The sequence below is a fragment of the Ascidiella aspersa genome, chromosome 2 (genome assembly GCF_963924565.1).
Source record: "Ascidiella aspersa chromosome 2, kaAscAspe10.2, whole genome shotgun sequence".
Taxonomy (NCBI): Eukaryota; Metazoa; Chordata; class Ascidiacea; order Phlebobranchia; family Ascidiidae; genus Ascidiella; species Ascidiella aspersa.
The window spans coordinates 9,289,769-9,317,638 of NC_139448.1; the positions used below are offsets into that span (position 1 = coordinate 9,289,769).

General features: G+C 38.7%; 1 protein-coding gene across 1 annotated transcript; it reads right to left on the reverse strand.

Moving 5' to 3' along the window:
• Nucleotides 1–395: 395 nt before the first annotated feature.
• Nucleotides 396–27,643, reverse strand: LOC146163473 (kinesin-like protein KIF2A). The gene is made up of 17 exons (XM_083381028.1): nucleotides 27,519–27,643; nucleotides 27,099–27,193; nucleotides 26,735–26,818; nucleotides 24,863–25,136; nucleotides 24,251–24,407; nucleotides 23,591–23,741; nucleotides 22,568–22,765; nucleotides 21,830–21,896; nucleotides 21,172–21,263; nucleotides 18,661–18,803; nucleotides 16,992–17,116; nucleotides 15,929–16,017; nucleotides 14,190–14,368; nucleotides 11,309–11,498; nucleotides 8,039–8,143; nucleotides 5,963–6,107; nucleotides 396–2,376 (listed from the first exon to the last, which is right to left on the reverse strand). The coding sequence occupies exons 1-17, from the start codon at nucleotides 27,577–27,579 to the stop codon at nucleotides 2,291–2,293; spliced, it is 2,241 nt and encodes a 746-aa protein (XP_083237154.1). The 5' UTR covers nucleotides 27,580–27,643; the 3' UTR covers nucleotides 396–2,290.
• Nucleotides 27,644–27,870: the final 227 nt, after the last annotated feature.

The window sequence follows — 27,870 nt, forward strand, 5'->3', positions numbered from 1 at the left end:
CTATTTCAGAGATAGACAACCTTCTGTGACAAAGAACCATGTTTTACTTTTGCTGCTGATCACAACTAACCAAAAAAACACCGAAGACTACACTGGGCAGCAGTATTTGGATCATAAAACATTTCAAATAGAAACTAATAGTAAAAATCAGCCTACAGTACAAAAAAGTGTGACAAAGTATAATTAACCGTGTATCACGTTGTGAGTTACTAGAACTGGCCCGAGTCTACACCTGCCATTTGCTTGCAAGTATTCCCTAAATTTCAAATATTGTTTTAAAAATACATAGCTTAAAATCGGGTGTTAGTTTGGCGCCGTGGTCGGCAAAGGCATGTGCACAGCCGACAACCATTACCAGAGTCGAATTCCGAGAATGGGAAAAAACGTCGCACGTCCACGTCACAACAGCAGCGCCAAACCTTGCGAGTAATGTGCGGGGCCGGTGGAGCAACTTGACGAAAGCCCTCGGTAAAGTTAAAAAGATCCAACGACACCACAATGTAAATGTTAGGCGAACCAAATCGGACAGTCGCGGTAATATTGGCCTAACACATGGCGAAGAAGCGTCGACCTTAAACGTTTGCCATCAACACAAAACACGACATTGGAATATTGAGCTTTTCCGGGTAATAAAATTGCTGTTTTGAGGACGCTTTGTGCTGTAATCGTGGTGTAAATTGCATTTCTCAAACTGCTGCACAAAAAAAACGTTACGGTTGCTTTTCTCGATGTAAAAAAGCGCGCTTTTAACTCATAACGGTGGCGTTTCTGATGGAACTCAATTGCAACAAAATCTGTAGTTAACGGCATTAGCATCTTGCAAAAGGATACTTTTGAAGATAGGCAAAATGGTGTTTCTCCTTGAGGTCGGCGCGGATTCGTCATAGGGTGGCGGTTTTGTCGGATAGGAAAAAAGTTATCTGCCATGTGTTGAAGGTTTAACTTTTTCTTATACTTGAGCACAATATATCAAAATGTTGTCTTTTCGTGTAACTGACTCGTATTTTCGCCGCATTACACAGAAAATCATACAGTTTGTTAACTTGCGTAAATTGATAAGCCTGGTATTATTAGCGCACTATGTTCAATCATACTTGTACAGGTCATATAGCACCAATGTCGGGTAAAAGGTTGCGCAAAAGTATAAATAGCCTAAATTGCTTCCCTTAAATATAAATCATAATAGAGCATAACAGAGATAAGGGGTGCGGGTGTAGATTGACGCAAAAGGAGATTATGGCACTTGGGTAACAAACACAAACTAATTGCGCAAATAAATCGCGTTTCTCATAAAGCACAACTCTTTAGTGACGTAAAGAATACGTGTTTTCACATCGAAATCGCGCACCGTTTGTTGTATTGCGTTTGTATAGTGGGCGAAAAAAGGCCACGGCGACCTATTCGGTTATTACGTAAGAATGAGCGTTTAAAGCCTTGTCCGCTGCATTTTGGAGAAACGCAACGGAAGGGTTGGTAAAAAGCGATTTTGGCCGGCAGATGAACCAAGCCGAAAACTGGCCTGGCAATTTTTAGTTGATTTCGGGTGGCAATACGCAATTTCCGCCTGTGCTTTTTCAATTTTCATGTCCCTTGTGGCGTCAGGTGATGGGACAAAACGCACAGCAAGACATCTGCGATCAATACGTCTACCACATGCTTTGTTAGGCAGAGGTTCTTGAATCGATTTTCGAATACGTTAAAATAAATAATTCGATCTTATTCTTTACCGTTGAAGTTTCGCAATAGTACATGGTTTCACATTTGTGTAACATTGCAATGACACAAATGACAAATGTGACTTTCGATGGGATATTCTTTTGTAACCTAGTTTTTTAATCATTTTCGTGCTCTTTTGGGGGCTACGCGACTGGTTTACGTTCGTGGCCACAAACGGGTGAAACAGAGAGAAAGTAGCCACGTGCGAATTTTGAAGGATACACTGCAACTGAGCCGAACAATTTCGACCTTTGAAAAACCCGAATAAAACGAACACACAAGCGACGCGCGCATGCATGCACGCACACACACAAACACACACGCACGCACGACCGCAGGTGAGTCGCTTCTTCATAAACGCTGTACAGAAAGAAAAATGAAAAAGTTTGCTACTAAATTAAACTATGTAGAAGCCCGGCGCCAAACCGCAACTCGCCGCCCTTAGTTCAGCGCCGAAATCCTTCAAACGACTTCATTTTTTCGGCAACGTATACGTCATCGGTGTTGTCTGGCGCCGGTGCTAGAGGGGGGTGGGAACCCCCCGCACTGGGTAACGTCCCTGGCTCCCTGGGGCCTAATTTCTGGGTCCTGCTTTGTTTTTGATGTTGCGCGATAAGGTTTCCTCTTCGAGCAAGGATCCCTCGAAGATTTCAAGTTTCTCTGTTGAAGAATTCGGATCGATCGTTAATAACAAGAAAGGAAACTTGATTTGTTCATTTGGTTTAGTCTTCAATTCATACAAATAACGAAATCGGTATAATATATAAGGCGTCGGAATGGCGTTCTATCAGATTTTAGTTGGCCATTATGAAGTGTTTGTGTTGCCTGGCAGTTATGACGTCATATCACGTCTTCATCGTGACGTCACACTAATCAAGTGCTGTAGTAAATAGCTCATATTTCGCTAGGTCGCATATACGGGCGTTCGCATAATGTCGCATATACGGGCATGGCAAAAATGTGTCGCACTGTTCATTTGGTTATACTCTTCAATTATTATAAAATACGAAATCGGTATTCTTTAAATCGTATTACGCTCATTAAAGGGGCACTGGGTCTAATTAAGAACTAAACTTATGGTTTAAGGCGAGAAGCGCTTAAGTTACCTTTGATTCAGTTGAATAACAGCAATCATACCATTTTTATCCTTTACTTGGTTAAATGTAAAACGCAATTCATCAACTTATGAATAAAATATTGTCCAATGCGAAGTTTTGAAATTGATGAAAGTGCTTTTTGATAAGCTCAACACAGTGACTTTATTTTTTTCCAATTTTGAGAATTTGATTTTAATTTTATATTGCGACTTGATGTTACACAACAATTTCGAGCTCATTACTGGATGGGAACAATTTTCGGCAGGGCAGGGTACTTAGCTTTGCCTCATTCGAAATGACATTGCAAATAGAACGATACCCGTTGTACGACATTCTATATTAAAAAACGACCCATTATTCATCAAAGCGAGCCTAATCCGAAATTCAAATGCAGTGACTGAAAATTGATGAGAAAAGCGCAAACTAAAACTTTCGAACCGATTCACAATTTGTAATCACGTACCGAATTAACAGAAAGCAACCTTTGTAATTTGGGCATCTTACAACGAAAATTAGCGATTTGAGTAGAACTGAAATAGACAACGAAATAGACAACCTTAATTTCCCTTTAATATGGTACCCAATCGCCCTTTCTGTCCCTGATCAGTTTGTATCGAAGGCTACAGTTTTAGGGGTTAAGGCACCCTACACATAAAAGATAAATCGGTGATTTGCAGACAATATAGTAAGTTTACAATCGCCCTTAACACACGACAAACTACCTGTGAATGTTTTAATAACTGTGTCAAATTAATTTTGTAATGGATAGTGCGTATTTAAATCTGAAAAGCTTGCTAGTATGTCTATTGGTAATCCAAACAACTATTTTTTTCAAAACGTTTCACGGGACACTTAACAATCTCTCGCGGTATACAGTTTGAGAATCACCGAGATAAATAGTTGTGGCCATCCTTATTAGCATTTTTGCTCCGTGTTTAAGCCCAAAAAACAGAGCAAAAAATTAAATACAAAATAGGGTACATTACAGTATATCTCGGCAAGCTTAAGAAGCGTCAGAAACTGTTTGTAATCCAATGGCGTACACTGACGACCTGTCCCGAGGTAACCCCCATTTAGAAGGATATCTCAAAAACAAACGCTTTTAGTCGGGAGCGACCGAGAGGTGAAGCCTAGATGCGACGGTGGGCGGCTGTAGTTTGCGGGCGGGCGTGAATGACATTTCCCCTTCAGCAAATCGGGCTGTGGCGGGGGAGGGCGCGGAAACGAGGGGCGGTGGCGGTTCGCGGTGATGTCGAGTGTCGGGCCGTTGCTGTCGTCGCTCGCAGCTGGCCTGGCCTAGCCGGGGACTTACGTGATGTTGTTGTTGTGTTTGGTTCGCGTAGGTTTACCCGGATGAGTCAAAAAGAGAGATTTATGATTTTCTGTTGTTCGTCTTTTCCAGTTTTTACAAATTTCTTGCACTTGGCAGTTTTAACAATATTTTTAATTGGGCCAATTTTACGGATCACCTTTTTCACCAGGGGTAACCAAACTGCGGCCCACGTGGCTAATTCTGTCAGACGGTGGCATTCTGGCCAATCAAGCTAAAATGCCGTTGAACTAGTGTAGGATGCAATTTTAAACCAAATTTGTAGGCCAGGCCTACCCGGGGACTTACGTGGTGTGTTATTGTTGTTGTGTTTGGTTCGCGTATGGTTAACGCGGACGCGCCGAAGAGCGCAATACTGAGATTTATTATTTTCTGTTGTTTGTCTTGCCAGTTTTAACAACAATTTCTTCCTTGCCAACTGTACCGATAACCAGCCGGGGTCAAAAACTACGGCCCGGGTGGTTAATTCTACCGGTCCGCGGCATATTAGTCCAATCAAGCTAAAATGACGTTGAACTGCTGTAAGAAGCAGTTTTATTTAAATTTTATCCTGAACGACGCGCTACAATGTTTGTTTTACCAGCCTTACAGTTATCTATAAATAAACTGCAAACCTACAAAAAATTGTTAAGATTTTATTTTTGTCTGTTCTGCCGCCCGCCTTCAGAGGTGTCGAGCTCCTATTTTACACATTTTTTCTTTTATTTATCTATTTTCAAGACTGAATCAAAAGCGCCTGTTATTCGCCTAACATTTCCACCCCTTCTTTTATCCGTTGTACAAGCATGGCACAAAACAAAAATACATAGGAGAACCGAGCAACCGCTTTCGGAAATATAAAAGAATTGGAAATTAAAACCTGCGCATTTTTAGGTGTCTATATAAACTGGCGGTTTGTCGAAACAAAGACCGACCCTAGCTCGGAGTGTATTAGGTCGCAATATTTACGAACGCGCCCGCTTTGTAAGTATGTGTGTATACTTTGTGCATACGCAACAAGCCCCCGTAAGCGCGAGCTTAGAAAGTACATATTATGTGTCTAGGAAGCCTTAATGGGGCTTGTGAAATTTATTCCAAGAGGCTTTACTAAATAGTGCTTCCCCTGGTTCCCCAATCGGTCAACTGCTGTTGAATAAACTTCGAAATAAATGGTACTTATCCTGGTCAATTTTACAAGGGTTTATTTCAACATGCAAGCCTGTAGAGCAAATTTAATGAAACGGCGTAATTTTTAAGAAACGTGTAAATACTTGGTTTTGGTTAAATCACTTGGTTAGGGGGATAAAGGTGTAAGTCATTTTTCGCTCAACTCGACCAAATATAACTCGGTGGTATATGGCATTAATAAAAGGATTTTATTTCAAACTGTGGGATTTAGAAACAGCCAATGGTTTCGTTACCTACGAGAAGGACTGATAGATATAAGGGCTTAAGAAAACTGGTAAAATTTTGTATTATAAAAATATTACTGTCGCTGTACAATCATTCGTACGATGGCCGAAATAAAAGTATCAAAACAAATTTCGGCAGCCAAACTTGAATGAAAAACTCAATAGCCAGGAAAATGAACACTAAAACACGAGCTAAACATCGGCACGCGGCCGTAATCTATAACCCCGGATATGTAGCTTTGATATGATTAGCAGCCCGTCGTTATCTTTTAACCGGCGCGACATCAAAAGCATCGCGGCCAGCACGAACACGTATATACATGAGTCAGTTGATACAAGATAACACGAACCTTAGGCGGCGACAGGCTTTAAACACGCGGTGTAGATTGCTCGAGGATCAAACGCACAACGCTAAAAAAGGACCTTACCTTGCAGATCGGTCCTCAGTTTCCTGTAGTCGTCGTCGAAGCGCGTCAGCTGCTCTTTCACTTTGGCCACGTAAGCCTCCGGATCGAAATCGACGTCTTCCGTCATGTTGAAGAGGCTGCTCGAAGCCGCCACCGCGTTCGTTAGCTGCACGTTTTATTCAAATTTAAGCCACTGTTGGTTATATACGTGGTACACTATAGATCAGTGGCCGGCAAACGTTATTTGTCGTGGCCCAAAATACTCTGTCAAGAGCTTTTATAGGGCAACTATACTTAAAATTTGGAACCACTACGATAGCTAAGGCGATTTCAAGATTTATTTTGCTATTGGGGCCATGAAAATTGTTAGAATGACGTCAGAAAGTTACGTCATAAAACATATAATCTAAAAAACAAAATGCGAACTCGGCCAAAAAAGGAACGGCTATCACGCGGCCCACAATCGTACGATAAAACTAAAATAAAAAAAAAAAAATAGCTCGTGGCCTATAGCAAAACTGGCTAAATGGCCCAAAGTTTGCCGACCACTGCTATACATAGTCCGGTCAATGCCGACATTTTTGTCCAGCATGCCTTCGTTTTGGTGTAAAATATCTACCATAGCAAGGCAAGGGTAAATTGAGTATGGAAAATTTGGAGGTGCAAATGACAAAGCGCAAGTGTTTAGGTAAATACATTATAGCGCAGTGGTTCTCAACCTTTTCAGGTTTGCGGCACCCCCACTAGAAAGCAATTCACTGTATTGTCACAATAAACGGAACTGGAACAGCACACACGAACTTTACACAATGTAGGAAAATATAGTTTGATTTATTGTACTTTAATCGTACACAGAAATATGCAAAAAGGCTCACCAAATAAGAAAAAAATCACATTCTTAAAGATCCCCAAATATTCTCGGCACCCTTTAGCACCAGAAATGCCACCCGGTCGGGAACCACTGAATTAGCGGGCCAAGGCAACCATATTAAAAAAAATCTGAAAAAAACGCGAAAACCGATAGAACGCTATTAACAAGGCGTCCGCAAAACATATTTTTTAAACGAAGATCGATTGCTATTCAGCTTCAAAATAGAACGGTCTCATTGCCAATTGTTCGCTGCCCTAATTGCGCGCCGCACGTTGGCGAAAAAACAAGCGATCCTTTTGAGAAAAGGTTTCTCGTAAACAACGTAGAGTGGCGCGGGTTGGGAACTGCACGATCGTGGATTAACTTTTGGGTGAAAGTAGATTGCGTGGGCGACAAAACGGCGTTTAAGAATTTTAAAGAGAAATTGGAAGGGCCAAGAGCTGGCGTTTAATACAACGCTTTTGCTTTTGTAAATATCCTGGCACACTTGGATCGTTTATACATCAACTTAAAAGTGTACCAGTTTTTTCTTACCTAAACCAGTTTGTGTCGCCGTTTTTTTATACGAACAGCTTATAAAGCATAGGTAGGCTTTTGCAATCGGTACAGCGGCTGTTAAACATTTACTTTGCAATATATCCTGTTACCATCTTCAAAACGTTAGCGTGTTCTTTCTTTACCCCAAACCAGATCACGGCATCTTTTTGTCCAACCCATGTGAGCCAAAATCGCTCACACGCAAAGGTTAACCTTTCGAAGGGACGCCTAACCTTTTAAACTTGCTAATTGCCGACCGACCAAAGTGCAATACGCAATTTTCGATCTTTGTTCGCAGGATAGGGAATAACTGATGACGTGAAGGCGGCGAACGGGGTACCGGATGCTATGTAACGCACGTACCGACTTTTTAAAAATTGATTTACTACGATATGAACCAGGCCTCTCAACTGTGGGTCCAAGGACCCCTTGGCTCCATGACAACCTACCAAAGGGGTCACGGGGTTTTCTTAACTAATACTTAAGAACCCGTATAAATAGAAGCAGATTTACAGTGTTATAAACTAAGGAAGGTAGAATTTGTGCATTAAAAGTTCAGTGTTATTCAAGTTTGTATGTTTGTTGCTATTTGCTGGGGGTCCAAAGAGTAATCTCAATATGCATGGCCAAATCGAGTAAAAATCACTGATATAGACAAAAACATATCGCTTCTCGGTTCGGGTACTTACCCCTTGCAGGTAGTTGCGGTGGCACTCAACCGTTTCCTCCTCAACCTCCTGTAGGCTCGTCACGGTCTGGTGCACCTCGTACATCTCGCGCGACATCTCGTTCTCCTGCGTGGGTTTAAAGAGAAAGTGAAGGTTACTGTCGGGCACATAACGTTGAGTTTCGGATAGAAATGGTTCCGATGAAGGAAAAAGGGTGTCAGCTTTAATCGACATAATTACGACTTTTAAACAGAATGCCCAAAAGTATGTACAACCATTTTGATACTGAGCAATAAATTATAGCGATAGTGGGCCCAAGTATCTCCTTGCCTCATAATTATATTAGAATTAGAACTGAGGAGAATATTAACGTGGATGGGAAAGGGAGATCGATTGGTGACGACTGACGAGAAAAGCTATATCCCGAAAACAAGAAGCAAAGGGTTATATAGAGACCAAAACCGAAAGGATTGGATATCACGACAAAATACAAACGAGTCGTTTGCCATAGAAATTGTGTTTTTTTCGGGGGAAACTGTGGCAAACCAGTTAGAACTTTTTGAGGGCGAAAATACTTGATTGTATAATTCCGATCAGGCCAAGACATACGTTTTGGACAATCACACGCGGCTGTGAAAACAAAAGTGGAAGCGGCAATCAAAACAAGAGCGATTTTCCGAATTTAAAATACGACGTCGAAAACTCGCGACAAGGGTCAATGCCCAGATGGTTTTTCGTGGAGGGTGAAAGTTAGGGGTCGATTTGAGGTGTTGTGATGTGTCACCGTTTACTTTCAATCAAACAACTTAATTTCAGGTAAAATATGCGCGGATATGTAAGGCAGTCTGAAAATGAATGTTAAAGCCAAATAGGTTGAGTATATCGACATCATTTTAAAAGAAAAACGGACATTGACAAGAATTGTGTTACACCCTGTGAGGTTTGAACAGATTTGACTTAAAATAAATGATAATGATACAAGTGTGTATTTTTTTAAGATGATGTCACGATACCAATCCAAAATGTGCCACAATGACGGAAAATTTTCTCACTTTTTGTGAACCACAGGGATTGTGGTGGCACAACACAAAAAACTTAACTGTTTTAACTTCTGAAACTATAATTTATATGTAAAGTAGTTAACCAAACATATCAGCGCGACTCACGATTTTGGTCACAACTGAGTTCGTAAATCCGATAGCAATTAAAACACTATTTCAAAGATAACACAGACTTTTTATGAAAGCTGCGTTTTGGCAGGGTTAAAAACAATTAGGTTGCTATAAAAATTAAAGAAAGAGATCAGAATTTTCTTGTTTCACGTGTCGCAAACTGAACGTTCATCACCATGGTTTATATCTTCGAACAAGCCACTCAAAGCTTGAACAACGCTGGTATAACGTCAAATATACAGAGCACAACATACAGGTCTCGCGAGCTTTTCATTCACAAACCAGTAGACGCCGTTCGCCCTTTTCTTTCGGTCGCAAAAATATAAATAAGCGAGCGATCCTTGGGGAAAACCGACGGTCCATGCGGTTTGTTTCACCGATGGTGCCCTCCAAAGGCCTCTGCCTCTTAATGTGGCCTACGTGAGCTCTGCTGGTACACTATTGGTCGGAGGCGTCCTTAGGGAAATCGCGCGCCCAATTTGAGCTTTCGGTGGCTTGACGAAGTCCGTTGTACGTGGTGGCCAATTGAAAACGTGGCAGGTTTCTTTTTTACCATTTTTCGCCGCTCTGGGGTTAGTAGGCTTTTTTCGGCCAGTTTCGTGAAATTATCTCACTTTTACTGTAGCTGATTTAAAAGCGGATAGCTCCCTTTTGGATTTTCTTTTCTAGGTTGTAGGAACACATGAAAATTGCAGATTATCTTTAGCGAGATTTAGCTGAGGCGACAAAAGTATTCTTGCATAAGGGTTGTCTTCTAAGCGGCTATGTATGCTTTCCAGGTATATATAAATATAGACTGGGCGCTATATTCGTTTACCGATCTGCGTTTTCCCAGAGCGCTGATGCGGTTAAGCAATGACTGACAGAAAACAAAAATAGGCGACGTTTTGGCCGCTTTGAAGTTTCAAAGGGAGAATAATGCCAAGACAAGTATCGGCCATTTCAAAAAAGTTCATCAGTGTTTCTCAAGCCTTCTTCGCGGCGACTCAGGCGTCAGTATAACAGCAAAGCGTTGGCGAACTAATTCTCTTTACTAAACTTTAGGCGAAAAAAAAATACTTTCAGCGAACAAAACATAAAACATTAACATTAATAAGTTATAATTTAATTATTATCAGACATGCCCTGGTATTGCTTTCATAATGTTTTCAATTTTTGGAGAAATCATGCTTAAAAATTTTGGAGCATAATGGTTGGAGGTAGTAAGACGTAATAAGAATATCAAAGCCCATACAGAAGCAGGTAGCATTTTGGACGTTTCGAATAAACTCTTTATTATACATCAGATGTTGAAAATGAATAAAGCTGATGTTGCGCTTGCTCGACAGAAGTTGCGTAACTGCCAAGTCACGATCTCACAACGACAAATTTCGATTTGCCTTGAATCAAATTAAGCTATCCTTAGCGGTTACAGGATAAAAAAAAAACGCATTATATTTAGTTTTACAAAAGTAACACTGCTAACATTGTCAATGTAATATATCTCTGGCCCCCTTTTTAGATAAGACATATTCCTGGTTTGGTAGTTCTACCGTCATATTGCTGACGAGTTGCTATTATACACTTAAGACATTTACTGATTTTTGACTTGACTTGAGTGCACGTAAGTCACTTTTTACAAATGACTTGACTTGACATAAGTCCTATAGGCAAAATGAATTGACTTACGGAACTGGTGACTTGGATTTGTGTTTACAATCCTGCACAATACCAGTCTTTGTCACAAAAACGGCCAACAAGAAGACTATTTTTGGTGACAAAAAAGTTTAATTTAAATCGAGTAACAACAAACGCCAAATGTCATCGGCATGTAAATTGTACATACTTTGGGATGCGTATTGGATAACGCGTGGCATCAAGGTCGATCCGATAAGTATACAAACAACGCTTTTTATCAATCTGATAAATATACGAACAACGCTGTTCTGAACTTGTCAAACACGAGTGTTTGCCAATAAATTCCTCTACAGACCTTTATCGGAGGTATCAGGCATATACCGTTTATTGTAATCTGATGAGATCACTAATTAAAAGTTAAAACATCGAACAGCCTAGCGTTAGCAGTCAGCTTTTCGACGATCTTAAACAAACGCGAAGCTACAAATAAAGTGTTACTCACGCAAAGCGAGCTGATGAGTGCTAGATCGCTGTTGTTGGGCGAATTGAGGCTGACGCGTTGTTGCTGCTGATGCTGCTGCTGTTGTTGGTGCTGGAGTTGCTGGGGCGATTCGTCCAGACGCTCCAGGCCGGGACTGGGTCGCTTCTTGAACGCCTCGTCTCCCCCGTCGTCCACTGCTAGCTCCTTGACCCTTTTAAAAAGAAAAAAATAGGATCGCGGGCGGCACCAAGCGGATCGAAGGGCTTCGGTTCGACTGTTTTTTTTGTGTTGTTTGATTTTTAGATATGACTTGGAGATTTGATTGCATAAAATAGGTAGTTAATTGGGTGCGTTGAGTATAATTGAACGCTTTAGTTAAAATAAGGGTAAGTTCGAATACAACTGTGAAGTCTAGATCAGCGGTTCTCAAACAGTGGGCCATTAGAACATTTGAGGTGGGCCACAGACCAATTCAATAAAGCTAGATTTAGTTTCATCTGTGTTACTATATTTAATTTTACAGGAATAATGGCTTGGGGAAGAATTAAAAAGGAATGTAAATTTATTGTTCAGCCGCAAGTATCTCACTAATGCACGGTTGAATGTGTTTTGTTCTAAACCTATTTTACAGTTTTTTCTTTCATTAAGATTTATTGGGCCACAGAGTTTTTTGCAACATAAATGGGCAACGAAAGAAAAAAGGTTGAGAACCACTGGTCTAGATTAAGTGTATACAGAGTCCCAATACAAGAGTCAATGTGTATATACAACAGTATATATATAGAGTACACTTCAGCACTGATTTTTAATGTTAGTTCTAGCAACCGCAGTCATTCGAATCGTTTAAAACGATAAACAAAATATTTTACAACATACAACATAAGAAACACCCTTACAACATACAAAGGTAGTTATCACAACGTTTAGAAATGTTTAATGAAATCCTGAAAACGCCAATATGCAATGAAACGAGAGTCAAGCCTTGAGATGCTGGGTTTTTACGCCGACATTAAAAAAAGTTGCATACAAAAAAAGCCTTCGCATATTCTCGGCTTTACCGCCTTAAGGTATATAACAAAGGGCAAGACAACGTCAACCTACGTGCGCACAAAACGAGAGAAACGTGTTAGGGCGCTTCTGCACGCTGACATGACGTTACGTTGTCAAGCCGTAAAGTTCAGGCGTTTTTGCCAGCAGCGTGCTCTGTGATTTCTCCCAAACAGAAAAAAGATTCAAATGCCAAAATACCACAATCGCAACTCGGCCGAAAAGGTTAGAAACCGGCGTTTCGGCTGCAGATTGTATCTGACCTCGGGGTAAACGATTAAATGTGCGCGCCTAAACGGTAAAGTAACGCGATGGATTAGATACGACTGGCGTTGCGTGCCGTTTTAAAGGTTTTGTTTTTGCAGCTCGGCAGGCAAAATCGCGATTGTATAGATAGACCATCAGTGCTGATCAAACGAACACTGACAAAACACTATTGTTATTTATAGGGTAATATGTACCCAATAAAAATTCAGACAGTGGCAAGACAAAATAAGTTTCCTAAAAAAGGCAATACAAAGATATAACCGATATATGCTGTAATTCACACTCAAACGCTAGTTTTCTAAGCTTGGTTCAAATCGGCCTTGACATGTTTTCTAAAAAATCATCAATTCACAAAGCGGAACATCACAGCAATATCCAAGAACTGTGCTGCTCCACCGAATAACTTTTTTTCAAAACGCAATGTAAAATATTTAGAGTATTAAATATCCCCACTAGATTGCTAAATTTGGTGTTGGGGGCGGTCATAAGAGCAACTGTTTAAAGTAGATTTGCGATAATTTTTATAAAGATTTTAGCTAGAAAATTTTTCGAAAAAGAACAATTTCACGCCATGGTAAAGACGGAAAACACTAAATGTAACCTGCCCGGCAGGATTTTAAAACACCACACCAGAAATCAACATTTTACAATACAAAAACACGCGCACAACGACCACAAGCGACCCTAGTCAACAAAAACACGCACTGGAAGTGAAAGGGAGGCGGCAAGTCCTCGGCCAGCCACCGCAGGCAGCTCTCGTCATCTGCAAAGTCAAAATCGTCGCCCTCGTCACAAGTAAGCGAGCGCGTCAGTAAATCGAGATCGGCCTGAAGGCTGTAGGCGCCACGCAGCTCGCTGGCACTTGCCAGTGGCTCCACGTCGTCACTGACACCCCCCGAAAGGCAGGTGTCACTGTGGCTGGGTGCCATCGGCTTATGGAACGCTGTGGACGGCTGTTGTGGCGTTCGCTGACCGGACTTGGTAAGGTTTGAGGCGCCTATTTTGCGACCGCGAGCTTTCGCCGGCGGTTTTCGGGTTTCAGAATGCGAGCGCTTTTTGCTTTGGTTGGCAAAGTTTCGGTTTGAAATGAGCGACGGTTTGGGTTTTGGCTTTGGCAAGGCTAAGCAGTGGCTGGCGGGCGCCGAGAACTCTTTGACCCTGCGTTTGCGCGACATGCAACATGCGACGTGCGAACGTGCGACATCAATACGTTTTTTTACGGGGATGCGTCAGACACAGCATGTTACCGTTTTCCGAGTAGTTTTGCAAAAAGGTAGTCGATAAAAACACAGTTGTTGTATTAATAGCTAGCATTAGTGTTGCTTTTGAATTTATATACGACAGCAACACTTTACAAATTTTAATGAACAACCAGAGTTATAAAAAGGAGCAGCCTTGTAACCCTTTAAAAGTTCGCAAAAAAAACACCACTAAAATTTTCCGACTGTTAGTTTTGTATTGACCGACACCCCATTGAAACATTACCAAATATCTGGTAAACAACTACACTCAAACGATATAATCCCATTCCCATCCACACACTTAGCCTTTCCTAAGTATTTCTTGAAAATATATTCACAAGTTTTACCTGTCGGCGTATCTCAGCGTGTTGAGGGTGTGTTCGCACGACGTTATGCCCGGTGAGATGGTGGCGATCATGCACGTTCGTGAGCGCTCTCCTATGAACGAGTCACGGAGCACCTGAGTGAGTTTGCTGGCGCGGAAGGGCAGGTGCTGCTTGTTCTGGCTCATGGCGCGAATGCACTCCTAAAAAGGTTGGAAAATAGATCTTAAATTTTGGAGCATAATGATTGGAGGTTGTAGTAAGACGTAGTAAGAATAACACAGCCCATAGAAGTAGTTATCATTTTGAACGTTTCGAATAACCTGTAATCATTTTCAACAAAGAACAAAGAGTTATTCAAAAAGTTCAAAATGATACCTACTTCTGTACGGGCTTTGACATTCTTAATAAATTATAAAATAATTTATTAAGAATGTCAAAAATGTCTTGTTTATTAAAATTGTTTGGGAACTGAATTGTATAGGTGCTGAACCATTCGGATTTCGGTAACAGGTGGCGAATAACACTTGTTGGTGCAATCAAAAGTATGACAATTAGTGATCAGCGATACACTCACAAAACTATGCTGGTATAATATTGGGCGAGTGCCGATACTACCACTTGGATTCGGCCGCGCACCTTATGCTATATTATTCGGCCGCGCACCTTATGCTATATTTGGACATCACTAAAGAAAATTATAGAGACTGGAAATTATTCCAAAACTTTTTTTGTCTAGTACTTGATGACTAACTGTGAAAAGTGTTGCTGTTGTCAGACAGAAATTGGAATGAATGCAGTAATATGGTTGCTTATAAACAGCCTGCCAATTGTCGCACTATCGGTAGTAATCCACCGTTTGAAATGATTCGTAATACGCGCTAGCCGACCAAGCAGTCAGACTTGGAATGAGTCACGATCTTGTTTTCCAGATGCGGAAATTTGTCGGCTGACGAGAAAGTTGCCAGACCACTAAAATTAGCTTACATCGTAACCTACCTGTTTCTAAAACTTTTTCAGTAGACATTCCACAATATCTATATCATTAACAAAAACTGAACGGTCTAAATCTGACATATATGTAAATGTTTACTTCTATCTCTTTTAAAAGTCACTAATAGGTTTATGTCAATTTTTAGGAAATGTTGAACTATACGATATATACATTTTACCCAGAAAACAAAATACTCAATTTATTTGCATAAAGCACTTTTTGATATTTATTTTTTTTAATGTCAAATTTTCTTCGAAACAAGGTGAATAAAGCAAGTCTAGACTTTTACCATTGCAGCAAACCATTTGGCACGTCATCCAGACTGGGACTCGCAAGGGCAGTGGTTCTCAACCGGAGAGCCGAGGCACTATAGGGTGCCTTTTTAACGCTCAAGGGTGCCGAGATATATTTAAAATTCTTTGGGATTCTAATTTTTGCTCTATTCTATTGGTAAGCGTTTTGATACAATTTTTTGTGTACAATAAAAAGTGCCAAAAGTTAAAACTATTTTTTCAACCTTGTGCACAGTTAATGTGCTGTTTCAATCTCGTTTATTCTAACGTTACAGTTTTGAGCAGCAAAAATACAAAAAAGGGTGCCGCGAACTATTTATAATTTCTGTAGGGTGCCGCAAGCCACAAACGGTTGCGAAACACTGCGCTAGGGCATGTAGAAATGGTCATACAGCGCCGTCTAGCGACCAAATATTTTCAGGAATTTATTGGCATGAGCAGCGAGCCAGCGGTCCAGCTCGCGACACTTGGCTTACCTTGAGGGCGAGCAGACTCTTGTTGATTTCCGAACCCTCAACGCGAGTCTGTCGGTCGGCGCTCGTCGTGTCCGCGCCTCGCTCGTTGCCTGAAAAATCGAATTTTGTCAGTTATGTGATTTCGCTATGCATTTTGTAGTCTCGCGTAGTTCACTCTCGAGTCCCTTTGGCGAGAAACGAACACGACAAAATTTCAGAAAAATGTCTTCTGAATTTTACCAAAAAAGAAATAGCTATTTTAAACTCTATATATAACCTATAATGAAGTATAACTATTATACTGTCCAATTACACGTGAATTACCGGTTGAATTTACGTCTGTGAAAGAACTAAGGGTAACTTACCGTCATAGTAACTCCGCTAAATGTCGACTGAGTCACTAACTCCATTGAGGTTTTTACCGTTAGAGGTTGGCATTTGTTGGATATTTGTTTTCATTTAATAATCTCGACCGTTAGCTTTAATCCTTTTTCTTTCGGTTTCGAAGATTAGGTTTTAAGTATTTTGGAAAGTGCGACCAAGTTTGAGCATCAGGTAAATGCCGTCTGAACCGACAAGACTGGAATGTGGGTGTGCCTGTTTTGATGCTTGGGGAATATTTAATGACGGCAGCGCAGCACAAATAAGTAGTAAAATAAGGACTCTGCCGCCGCAGTAGTAATAAAGTAAGACGCATTCGCAATCTAGGCGGGTTAATGCAGACTTGGTAAGTGTTGATTTAAAAATTGCTAAAACGGTAACGAAAGAGAAATAGCCTGTCACCTAGGACAATATTTAGAAAAAACGCTAACAAGTCGCATTCAGCATTGAATCCGAACAGTCGGTGCAATAAAGTTTGCTTAAAACAAATCCCCCTGACCAATTTTACAAAGCACACTGACAGACAGTTTAATCAGGTAAAATCCCGGACCTGGACCGACAAGATGACCAAATACTACAAATCTAAAACAAAACCTAAACACATGGCATTTTCTACTTGCAAAAAAAATTTGACTGATGGAGTTTTTCAACGAACAAACCAAGTCCCTTAAGTTACAAGAAAACTGCTGCCAGTTAAACTTACCAGCGAGATCGATGAGCGAGAACTTTCCGTGGAGCTGCTGCCGAGGTCCACTTCTGCGCAGTATCAGCTGGAAGACCGCGTGCGATCGCGACGAGTGCTGGTTCGCTGATGTCACGCCTGACGTTCTGCGCGAAAAAAATGACGTCATTCCATTTGAAGGTGCTACACTCGACTCATTAAGCTACGGAATATTGGGACTCTTTTGTATTTAATTTTGAATGTGCTTTGCAGCTATTTATTACGTTTTCCTTTTGTAATCTGTATGTACCTGCTTGAATTCGGTCAAATAATTAACTTGATGTTGCCTATTTTAGGTAGAAAATTTTGTCAGCAATTTTTTATGTTAGAAATGACATGCACACGGCCGTAATTTGTGAACTGATAAATGTTTATTTATTGCTACAATGCGAAAACAGTAGCAAAGGATAAACGAAGAACCACAAAATGGTTATCGAGTCAGTTGACCCTGAAGATATTAGGAATTCAGGTAACAAGAAAATAGGAAATATAAACAACACAAAAAAAAAGATTAAAGCAAAAATGCATAAGGAAGGTTGGCAATGCAAACTATGTTTGGCGAAAATCAAACAATGAACAACCAATCGTTAGTTCGAGTAAGCAATGAAAAATTTGGATACTCGTTTCTTGTACCTAGCTGGGGTTGGGGGCACAAATAACGAGATCGGGACTTGGAAGTAATATTTACCACGCCTTTATTTTCTTATTTTTCGTTGCTGCTGCGACTGAGTGTTAAATTTTTCTGGCATGTCTGTAAACTCACACACTGTGTGCTTCGGGAAAATGGCAATTCCAGGTCGCGTCTAATCGGCGGAAAAGAAGGAAAGCCGAGAAAGGCATTTGGTTCATTAATAAGTAATGCAGACAAGCTGCTTCGGCGACAAGAATTCGGCGTGATGTTTAAGTATAATTCAGTAAATGATTTAACGAGCGTTGGGTTCGATTTGCTTGGGGCGGTTGACGAAAAATCATTCTCAAATTGCAAGCAAGTTTTGTTAATGTCTTTAAGTCATTACCAAAACATATCATTGACGAAGAAAAGAAAACATCACAAAAATTGATTCTTGTGAATATTTGGGAAAATGCCATAGACGGGTAATCCAAAATTATACTAAGTTAATTGTGAAAATTTATTGTCAGCAAAATCAACATTGAACACATGAATTTTTTCTTGTGTGTGTGTTTTAGAAATTTGAGTGTTTTAATAACAGTAAATAGACGTATACGTAGGACCCAATAATTGCGTTTATATGCTAAAAAATAAACCTCATACAAAGAGCAATTTGTCACTTGTTAGTCTTCCTTTGGAACGTTGAAAAGGTCAAATTCAAGACATAAAATGTTATACGTTTTCTAAAAATAAACCTAAAGCTGCATATCAAATTTAGTGATTATTCAAAGACTTTTGGGAAACCTAGGCATTTTGAAAGACATTTGAAAGACAATCATTCACAGATCCAAAAGTTTGTGACAATCTTGCTAAGTCACTTTTCACAATACTTTAGTCAGGAGCAAAACAGCGTATTTGGGTGTTGTTTGGTCGAGTCACTGACGTAGGCCAATGCACGATGCCATTTTGAAAAATAAAGTTTTCAAAGGTACCGCGCGCTTGTCTCATTTAAAAAACGAAAGGCTTTCCTAGAAAACCCACCTGCAACGGGTTCCCTCCGATATGAGTTGCAGAACGTCGTCGATGCAGGTGACCCTTCTCTCCTGCAAGCCTACCACCTGAACTTGCTGCTTGCCGTCCTCCAAAACGCGCAGACGACACTTCTTGTTCAGGAGGTCGAAAACCTGGTTGGGCAAGGAGTAAAAATCAGCACTTTTAGGGAATAAATTGCTTACAGTTGTCATTTCTTACGCGTGTTAGGATTTATTCAGGCTTAAGCGTTTAGTTTGGAACATGTGAAATTCGTCGAGATTTTCGAGACGAGCTCGAAAAATTAGTTCAGTATAGTTGCTTGAGGTTTCATTATCTAGTGTGTTCGATTGTAAGGGTGGTCAATCTATGACATATATGGTATATAGGTTTATATCACATTTCCGAACGGTGTGCGTCATTTCTTACGTTATAAGTCTAATACTTTAACGCGTTGAAGGAGTAGCATAACAAAATAAAATAATTCGGTTATTTACACGCTCTTTTAAAAGCAAGTGGGTCCTGTTTTACTTTAAGGGGTAATTTTATTGTGAAACGTGAATATGGCGCAAAAGCAGGACAGAGAAAAGGTATAGTCGACTGGTATAGTGCCCAAAAACCGTGTTTGGTCAATGACCGGTTAAGAAATTCAAACGTTAAATTTAAAATTAACGCCAGCCGACCAGCAGTCTTTTAATGATTTGCGTCGGTTTCTATAGCGGCCTAAAATACAAATAAACAGTAGCGACGTAACGATCTATATCCGAGATTGCGCTACAGAGCGAAAAGTTTCGCCACCGTGACGAGCGAAGAACGACTAAGCCCTTTAAACTGTGGGATGAGGCAAAGGTGAGTGGGCGCTTCGTGTCTGGTTACCACTCGTCAAGGCACGAATACCGACGACAAAGGGCTTGTGTTATTTCGCCGCACGACAACGTGAATCAGCTGCGAGTATACCACCCGAAGCGCACAGCACGTGTTCATTAGAGCCAGGGCTCCTCAAACTCGTTTTCGTCCGTAAACCGCTATGTGTGTTAAGTTAACGTTGTGAACGCCCAGCAAAGTGTAAAACGCGTATTTTCAGAGCTGCATACATAAAATGCGAAATCATAACTGTTTAACTGTTACTCGATTCATCGACCAAGTGAATTGTCCATATTCATATGGGTTTTAAAAAACTGTAAAAGTTACCAGACCCTTTGATAGGTATGAACCCCCTTAAAGGTTAGGATTAGGGACCCCAGTTAACAAACCCAGCATATGAATAGTAGACTGTTTGGTCAAGCCACAAAGCAACAGCCTTTGACTTTTTACTCTGGTTCCACTTCAGGGAAGTTTAATAAACTGCGTTGGAATAGAGCCCGATTCCACCCAAAGCTAACGTAGCTGTACTTTTTCCCGGGTGTCCAGTTCTTATTTTTTATTGAGGAAAGCAGGCTTCTCCCTATTTCCAAATTTCTATGTGGACAAAAATGAACACGACGGCCTTTGAGTCGGTTAAAGTAATTGATCACATAAGCACAATATCCTGAAGTTAAAATATTGGAGACTGGGCTTTTCGAAGTGGTCAACTAAACTGGTCGCGGTATAGAAATGTGCACAAATTAAACTGGGGACCAAGTTATTTATAGGGACTGTCTGATCTGGCCATTTGAAAGTAAACAAACCTAAACAACTTCGTTGAATCAAATTTCGGTTGCTTACAAGTGCGTGAAAATAATCGTATGATTCTCTACAGGGATTTCATAATTTCACTGAAGCACGCCAGATTGTTTGTCGTCATAGCAAAAAAAAACAAACAGGTTACCGACACAACTACAAGGGACTCGGTACGGGTAAATCGTCTTTGCCAATGTACTCGTCCGACCGAGTATAAAGCAATTGTGTCTACAGTAGCGGTCACCAAACTACAGGCCGCTAACCAGATGCGCGGTTAGGTCGTGGCCTGTGCCATATTGCCCCAACAAAGCCAACATACAGTTATCAATAGTTTAATAACGTAAATATTTTTCGAAAGGAAACGCTAAGCAAGCTTTATCAAATTTTAAACTAAACGACGATTTGCTTTTACATTACATGTCTATTTAATTAATTTTTTTACTTTATGCTTTGGTCAACATTTTGTTTATGTTTTATTTGAGTAATAACATTTAATTAACAAAAGTCGACAAAAAATGTATCCCATGTTGCATGTCTTAAAGTTATGCGGCCCTTTATAAGAAAAAAGTTTATTGGCCCTTGACAATTTGATTACACTATATATTTATTTAAATTTTGCACTTTGTATTTTAGTCAATATTTTGCATATTGGTTGGAGGTTGTAGTAAGACGTAATAAGAATATCAAAATCCTTTATTCAAACAAATAAAGTGTTATTCGAAACGTATATCCTTATTAAGTCAAATTTTTGTTTATGATCATTTTTGCGGGCCACAATCCTTGAAAGTTACCCGGCTTTATAATATAAAAAAAAAAACGGTATAAAGCACGTAACGTGTGGTGCGACAGCTGTTGTTTACCTACCTTGCCGCTGTAGATTTCGAAGAAGCTGGCGTACACGTCCAAGTTCAAGTGACGGCGTGAGGGCTTCTGTAGAAACTGGAAGACATCTTGCGCTAAAAATAAACGTTCGCCTCGTTATGTTCGCCTTGATACAGGTTGCAAGGCTAAGCTAGCCGAGGTCATGTTTTTTCTTTAATAAGCGGTAGGATACAAACAAAAAAGCTTAGGATACAAACAAAAAAGTTTTGGCGTACCCTAATATGTTGAACGCCTTCAAATTTGCACAAATTTTTCTCGTACAAAGGACTACAAAACTTGTTGCCGAATGGACAAAACTTTAAAAAAATGTCAAGTAGGATAACTTTCACATGCTAAAAAAATGGAGTTGTCCAGCCCACTTTTGTACAAGTAAGTTTGTGGTTTTGTGGGTGAAAGTGGGTAAAATTGCATTTTATAACTTGTTGGCCAGCTCCGAAAAGTCGCCCATCAATAGTATAATCTGTTCATTGACGTAATTTCAAGTAGGCGAATTTTATGATCCGTATTTAAAACTAAGAGGGACCATTACGGACAGTAGTATTACAGTTGGGTAGCCCAGGCGCACAGTGAAAGCTTAGCGTATAATAGAATTCATAGACAAACTTTTTTTAATTTGTTGAATTAAGGTGTACTAGATTACCGGCCAAAGCGTAAATTCCTTTCCGTGTGTCTTGGGCTTTTCCTGAGGTGAAGTCTCCTCCCATTGTCTGCACCAAAAAATAAAATAGTAGTTACAAAATAAAACGACAAATATCAGCTTAACAATGTAAATTAACGTGCAGAACTGCAGATATATTCAACAACGTAGAATTTTGAAGCAGGTATGGGGAGTCGGACTCGTGAATCCAGAGTTTGAGTACGAATCCCGAGTCCGACGTGCGTATGTACAATGTACATTACCAAATTTCTAGACTGATATGGCGCAATCTGTAAATTGTACAGGTGGAATAGCATATGGTGTAATATTTTCCTACCATGTTTTGTGGGTGGATGAATTAATATGAAGCCCATATGAGTGGATTACTGAATATCCAATTATCCACCTTTTTAGTTGGACAAATGGCTGGAATACAGGATATAAAGGCGGGACCATACTCTGGGCTAGACGAAATTGCACATTAGAACAGAGTCGCGCTCGGATTCAGCTTTTTGACCATAGTCGGGCTCAGGTTATTTTTTAATTCGAGCCCTGCTTTGAAGTTAGAAATACGAAAAAAAAAACAAAAAAACGCGTTCTGATTCAAAAGTATAGATCTGTGTATAGCAATGCTATAGCACCATTTAGAACCACAATCCTGTTTAGGTTAAAGAAAAGTGCATCGAAAAAGTTCCAACCCAGTGTAACCGAGATTTACGTCACATGTTTTAGTAAGCTTACATGCGTTTTTCCGCTGCCAGTCTGGCCGTAGGCGAAACAGGTTGCCATGCCACCGTCGAATATACACTCCACTAGTGGGCGTGCCGTGTACCAGTAGACCATCTCGTTGGAGCAGGTCTCGTCAAATGTGTAGTCGAACCTGAAGTTTTGATTTTCTAGGTACTTGGTCATGTCCACCTTGGTCTTGGGTTCACTGACCTTTATTAGAAAAAAAGGTATTATGTCAGTGACCTGGAGTTACCCCCACCCTTTATTGTTGGTGTATTTTACGTTACATCAAAGACAATTTAGCACATGTTAAGCCATATATGCGGCAAAATTTGGGTGAACATGAATAACGATTAAAGTATAAACACAAGATCATTTAGTAACAATGACGGAACAAAAATGTCTTCAGACAATGACTAAAAAGTAAAAAACTGTAAATAAAAAAATTATAATAAGCTTTAAATATTGTGTTAATTTGTCTGACAACGTATTTAAAATACATCCAACAAATGCATTATAATGTCTTGGCTGGTCGATAGACACATGATGTTAACAATGGGCTATTCTTAGTAGGTGGCCTGAATTGTATTTCTATTTTCTGGGCTCTCTAAACTGGGCAAAATTTTCTATCTAAAAATAAATTCAGGCCGTTATATTCTTCAACTGACAATATCGGACAGATATTTTGCTTCTACCGATATCTCAGTATCGATTAAGTTTGGCCGATACGTTGGATATTTTAGGAAAAAAATGCAGTTGTTCCTGAAGAAACATTAAAATTTTCTATTTGTTTTTTGGCAAAAAAACTTTTTGTTTGGCATCATGCCATGTCAATCTGCAAAAAAAGACTTCAATAAACATTGGTAGATAAACTAAAATGTTATTAATGTGCTAAGTTTATTTTAATTTTTGACCATATTTCAGGAACATAAAAAAACAGTAAAGGATATTGGTTGGAAAAAACATAAAAATTGGGTATAAGGTCTGAAATAGTGATAACGGACAATCTTTTACTACCGAGTACTAAGTACTGACCATGGCGAGATTCTTGTTAGGAATTGTGATGACATCAATCTCTTTTCTGCCGGTCTCTTTTTTGTTTAGGGGTCGCTTGCGCACACAAACGCAGATCCTGTGGTCTATTACAGGGTCGGCTGCAGTTAGTGGCTTCATTTCGAGGTTGGCTCTGCAAACACAACATTGTTTTATCTGACATTATTCATGGCTGTAGAACTAGGGTACTAATACTGACGGTTATTAAGAGCTTGTGATTGTGACATTTACAAAATTTAAAAAAGTTCGCCGAAAACTGTGTTAATAAAACAGATGTTTAATTGATTTTGAAAACGATTAGTTACCTAAATAAATTATAGTTAGTTTCATAAAATCTTCTGGTTGTTTCAGTTTTTATATGATAACAGAAAATAGAGTAAATGTACTTAAAGTTAGTTGTATATTTACTAATTAAGTGAAGTTAATACAGAGACAATATGAAAAACTAGTAATATTTTAAGGGAATAACCTTTACTTAAAAAGTTTATAAATGCCAAATGAAAACGACTATAGGTTTTAATAAAAATAGAGTCTTGTAAAAATTGGTTTACACCATAATGGATTAAAATGATAAAAGCAAAGCTGCACAGGTTATACAAATGGAGTGAGAATAATATACGAAAAATTTAACATTTTTTTTACTTGAAGTCTTTAATCATAATGGCAAACTCCCAATTGGCGTTATTAGGGTCGAAATATTGTTGTCGCCTTTCTCTTTCGATGACTTGAGCTGCCCTACGCTCCTCGCGATTCTTGCGCAATCTCTCAACTTCATCAACTACAGTCGACTTTCTTCCTCCTATGTGGATCACATGAAACAGATTTAAAAAAAGTTTTGGTAAACCGTTGAATTTCAATTAAAATATACTTGATAAAATAACGATGTACAACTCAAAACTAAATTACCAGAGGATATTTTAAAAGCAGTAAAAAACATATCACACCGTAGTAAAAATAAAAGCACAAAAATATTAAAAATGCCAAAAACGGTGTTGCCACACATCACAAGAAAATAGAAACAAATGCTTTTTTAAAGTTGAAAACACAATTTGAATATTTACAAACACTGAAAAATCTAATGTATGGTTATTTCAAACATGGGTAACAGACTTTTTATCTAGCTTTATTACTATAAAATGATATATATACTTACATTTAATTATAAAAAGACAAAAAATAAGCTGTTGAACTAAAATCTATTTGTAAGAAATGCCTATAAAAAAGAGTAAACAAAATTAATAATCCCAAACATACGAGGAGGGGCTTTTGGAGCTGGCATCATGGATCCATTTCCGTTGACCCCGTTGCTACTCGGAATCTGGCTGTGTGCCTCGTTGACTTTTGTGGGATTGGCGAAACTCTGCCGAGAGGAATTTGGGTTTTGTACTGGGGGCGCCTCGGACTTAATTACTTTCCTACTGTAGTAGTTGGGCGACGGGCTGCGGTTTTCTTTCTGCTGAAGCCTAAGTGGCCCGGCGGCTGGTGGAGCGATCGTTCTGCGGCTGCCTCCACCCCTTCCATCTGTTCTCTGAAGTAAAAATAACACAACATTGAATTAAGGCACTAAGTGGGAACCTGGTCAACGATTAAAATGAATTTGATAAGGTTATTTTGAAAAAATAGCAATAAGAGTATAGTTTTACATCAACTTATATATAGTTGAAAAATTTAAACAAGAATTAATACCAAATAATTTGTATTCTCATTTGAAAGCGTTAACACACACACAATATATTGAAAGCTCATATAAAATATAGTTTTTAAGCTGGTTGCTATTCAGGAAATAAGTGTTACTTTGAGCATGATACACCTCTTACATTGTTTTTTTAAAGTAAAAATTACAGACAAAATAAATAAAGCACTTTTGGGGCAGTCTGGTCATCTAATGGAATGTAAATAAATGTAAATTTAAAGCGATGGCATAGCAGTGATAGCACCTTATAATTTTTAAATGTAAAGTAGAATCAATGACAAACCAAAAGAAAATATTTAAATTTAAGAGTATATTAAAAGCTAATATAAGATATCGAGCATATTAATATTCAACAAATTAGGCTTGGTTTCATTTTGAGCATACAAATTAACAGGTTGTCAGCGGCGTTTGACACCAAATCACTAAGCAGCCTTAAGCGGGCACTTGACACAGGCGCTCTTCACATAATTGCCTTTTATTTACTCAAAATCGCACAGCAGTTGGGTAACACTCAACCGTTACCGTCTCCTAGACACCCTTGGAGTGCAAAAGGACACAAACACACAACTTTCACAAACTTAATACACACCTGTCTAAAATGTATACAATATTTTTTAAATTTTGTATCCAAATTTATGTACACATAAATTATATTTGTATTTTTATCATGTATCTTATTTGTCTCCAAGTAACAAGAGAAGACTACCAAATTACACAAACAATAAACTTTCACAAACTAAATACCTGTCCAAAATTGTATATATATTTATAAAATGTTGCAATTAAGATGTAATTACACAAATATGATATTTATAATTTCTATTATTTATTAGTTCGTGATTTTTTTATTTATTTGCTTGACAATTTATATTTTGTAGAATCTCATTGACTTTAAAAGTCTGATTGCTAATTTGATTTTCAATTATAATACAGTCTTTCATCATGACCAAAACCTTTGTTTCCTTAGTTTTTCTGAAGGAACGGTAGGACCTGGATTGTCTCATCTTAATGGAATGGAACAAAGAACAAAATAAACTACTGTTTAAAGTGTTTGAGGGATACATACATATAAACTCTTGGGGGGTATATCTGTTTGTACAACAAAACGCAAGTCGTCAATAAGTGATATTTATAAAAGTGATACAAAGAAAGTTATACATTAACAAAAAATAACTGGTTTTAAACTAAGCCGTTTAAATACTAGTACATTAAGGTTTGGTTTGTGTGTACACAGTACTGCCTGCTACACAGAGTTTAAACTTAATGGTTACAATACCACGACTTATTCAACTGTGTTAAAGATAAATAAAGCCACAATTTGATTAACAGTAAATAAACCAAGCAAGTGTTAAGTTTATTTAGGAACTCAATAATTCAAAACTCCTAAACAGTTTTAAAAAGTAAAAGAGCTTTTGGGTTTTATAAAAACTCACCCTTGATGAAGGCCTGTCTTGTGTTTTTTGACTTGCTGACGGTGCAATTTCTGGATTTAACTCAAACACCATTTCCAAGGAGACCTGTGTATAGTGAAGCATATGTTACTACCAGTCGTAGTAACGTTCAATATGCATTAATTTTTAAGTAGTTATGAAAAACACATATCTGTGACAAATAATTGTAGGCACACAACATCAATTACAGTTCATTTTTTGCAAAATAAACAGCAAAATACTATTTGGTGAGCAGCATAACATAATTTTAATGCAAAAGTTAAACGACAGCTTTTAAAACGGTAACAATTTAAATCCAAAGATCTATGTTATATTCTAAATTTAACAGTGCAATAAATATACAAACCTCTTTTCCTTTTGTTTCATCATCTTCAAACCATTCAACAGTGACACTGGCAGTACTTCGTTGTAACTCTGTTACTATTGCTTTGTGAACGCGACCTAAACAGATGTAAATTAAATTTATTGCTTTGTTCAAGTGGTGATTGATATATTTTTTTTAAATTGATCGCTCACATAATATTCTACAAAGAACTGCAATTTCAATATTTGAATTTTGACTGTGTATACCTAGTTTGGGATAACTAATGATAGTTATGTAAAAAAATTATTAGATTGTTTACATCTAAAAAAAGTCTTGTAAATACTCTCAAGGAAGTTATAAAACAATATATAGTATGATTAAATGGTATGGTTCATTGCATTGCATTGTACACAGCAGGATTAATTAATATTGTAATTGTATTCCAAAATTTAAACAACATACCATTGCTTCTTCGTATGTTCACACTTGTTCCCTTGGCTAGTGCACCAAAATCAACGCTCATAGTTAAGATTTATAAAGTAGAAACTTCAACCACATAAATAGGAAAATAAATCATCTAATACAAATCTAAACATACAAAGTATTACAATTAAATTTTGAACTATGAAAAAATATTGGTAGGGTAGTAAGTTGTAAATGGAGTCTAGCAAACTTTAACTAGAAGAACCAAGTCAAATGCCAAGAATATATTTTCAGACAACTAATTTCCCCAGACAAAACATTGACGGAGATGCCATCCAACCAAAGTGAAGTCTAAAGCTTTTATTAAAACTGTTTGTGTTTTTTCTTTAAT

Bases quoted from the DNA above. Each gene is read 5' to 3' on its own strand.
- LOC146163473 (XM_083381028.1), bottom strand. From the start codon at position 27,579: ATGAGCGTTGATTTTGGTGCACTAGCCAAGGGAACAAGTGTGAACATA. The intron at 21,264-21,829 runs GTAATCTAGTAC...GTTTATTTTTAG, and splicing joins AGGAATTTACGCTTTGGCCG to CGCAAGATGTCTTCCAGTTT. The intron at 17,117-18,660 runs GTGGGTTTTCTA...TTTTTCGCGCAG, and splicing joins TCGGAGGGAACCCGTTGCAG to AACGTCAGGCGTGACATCAG.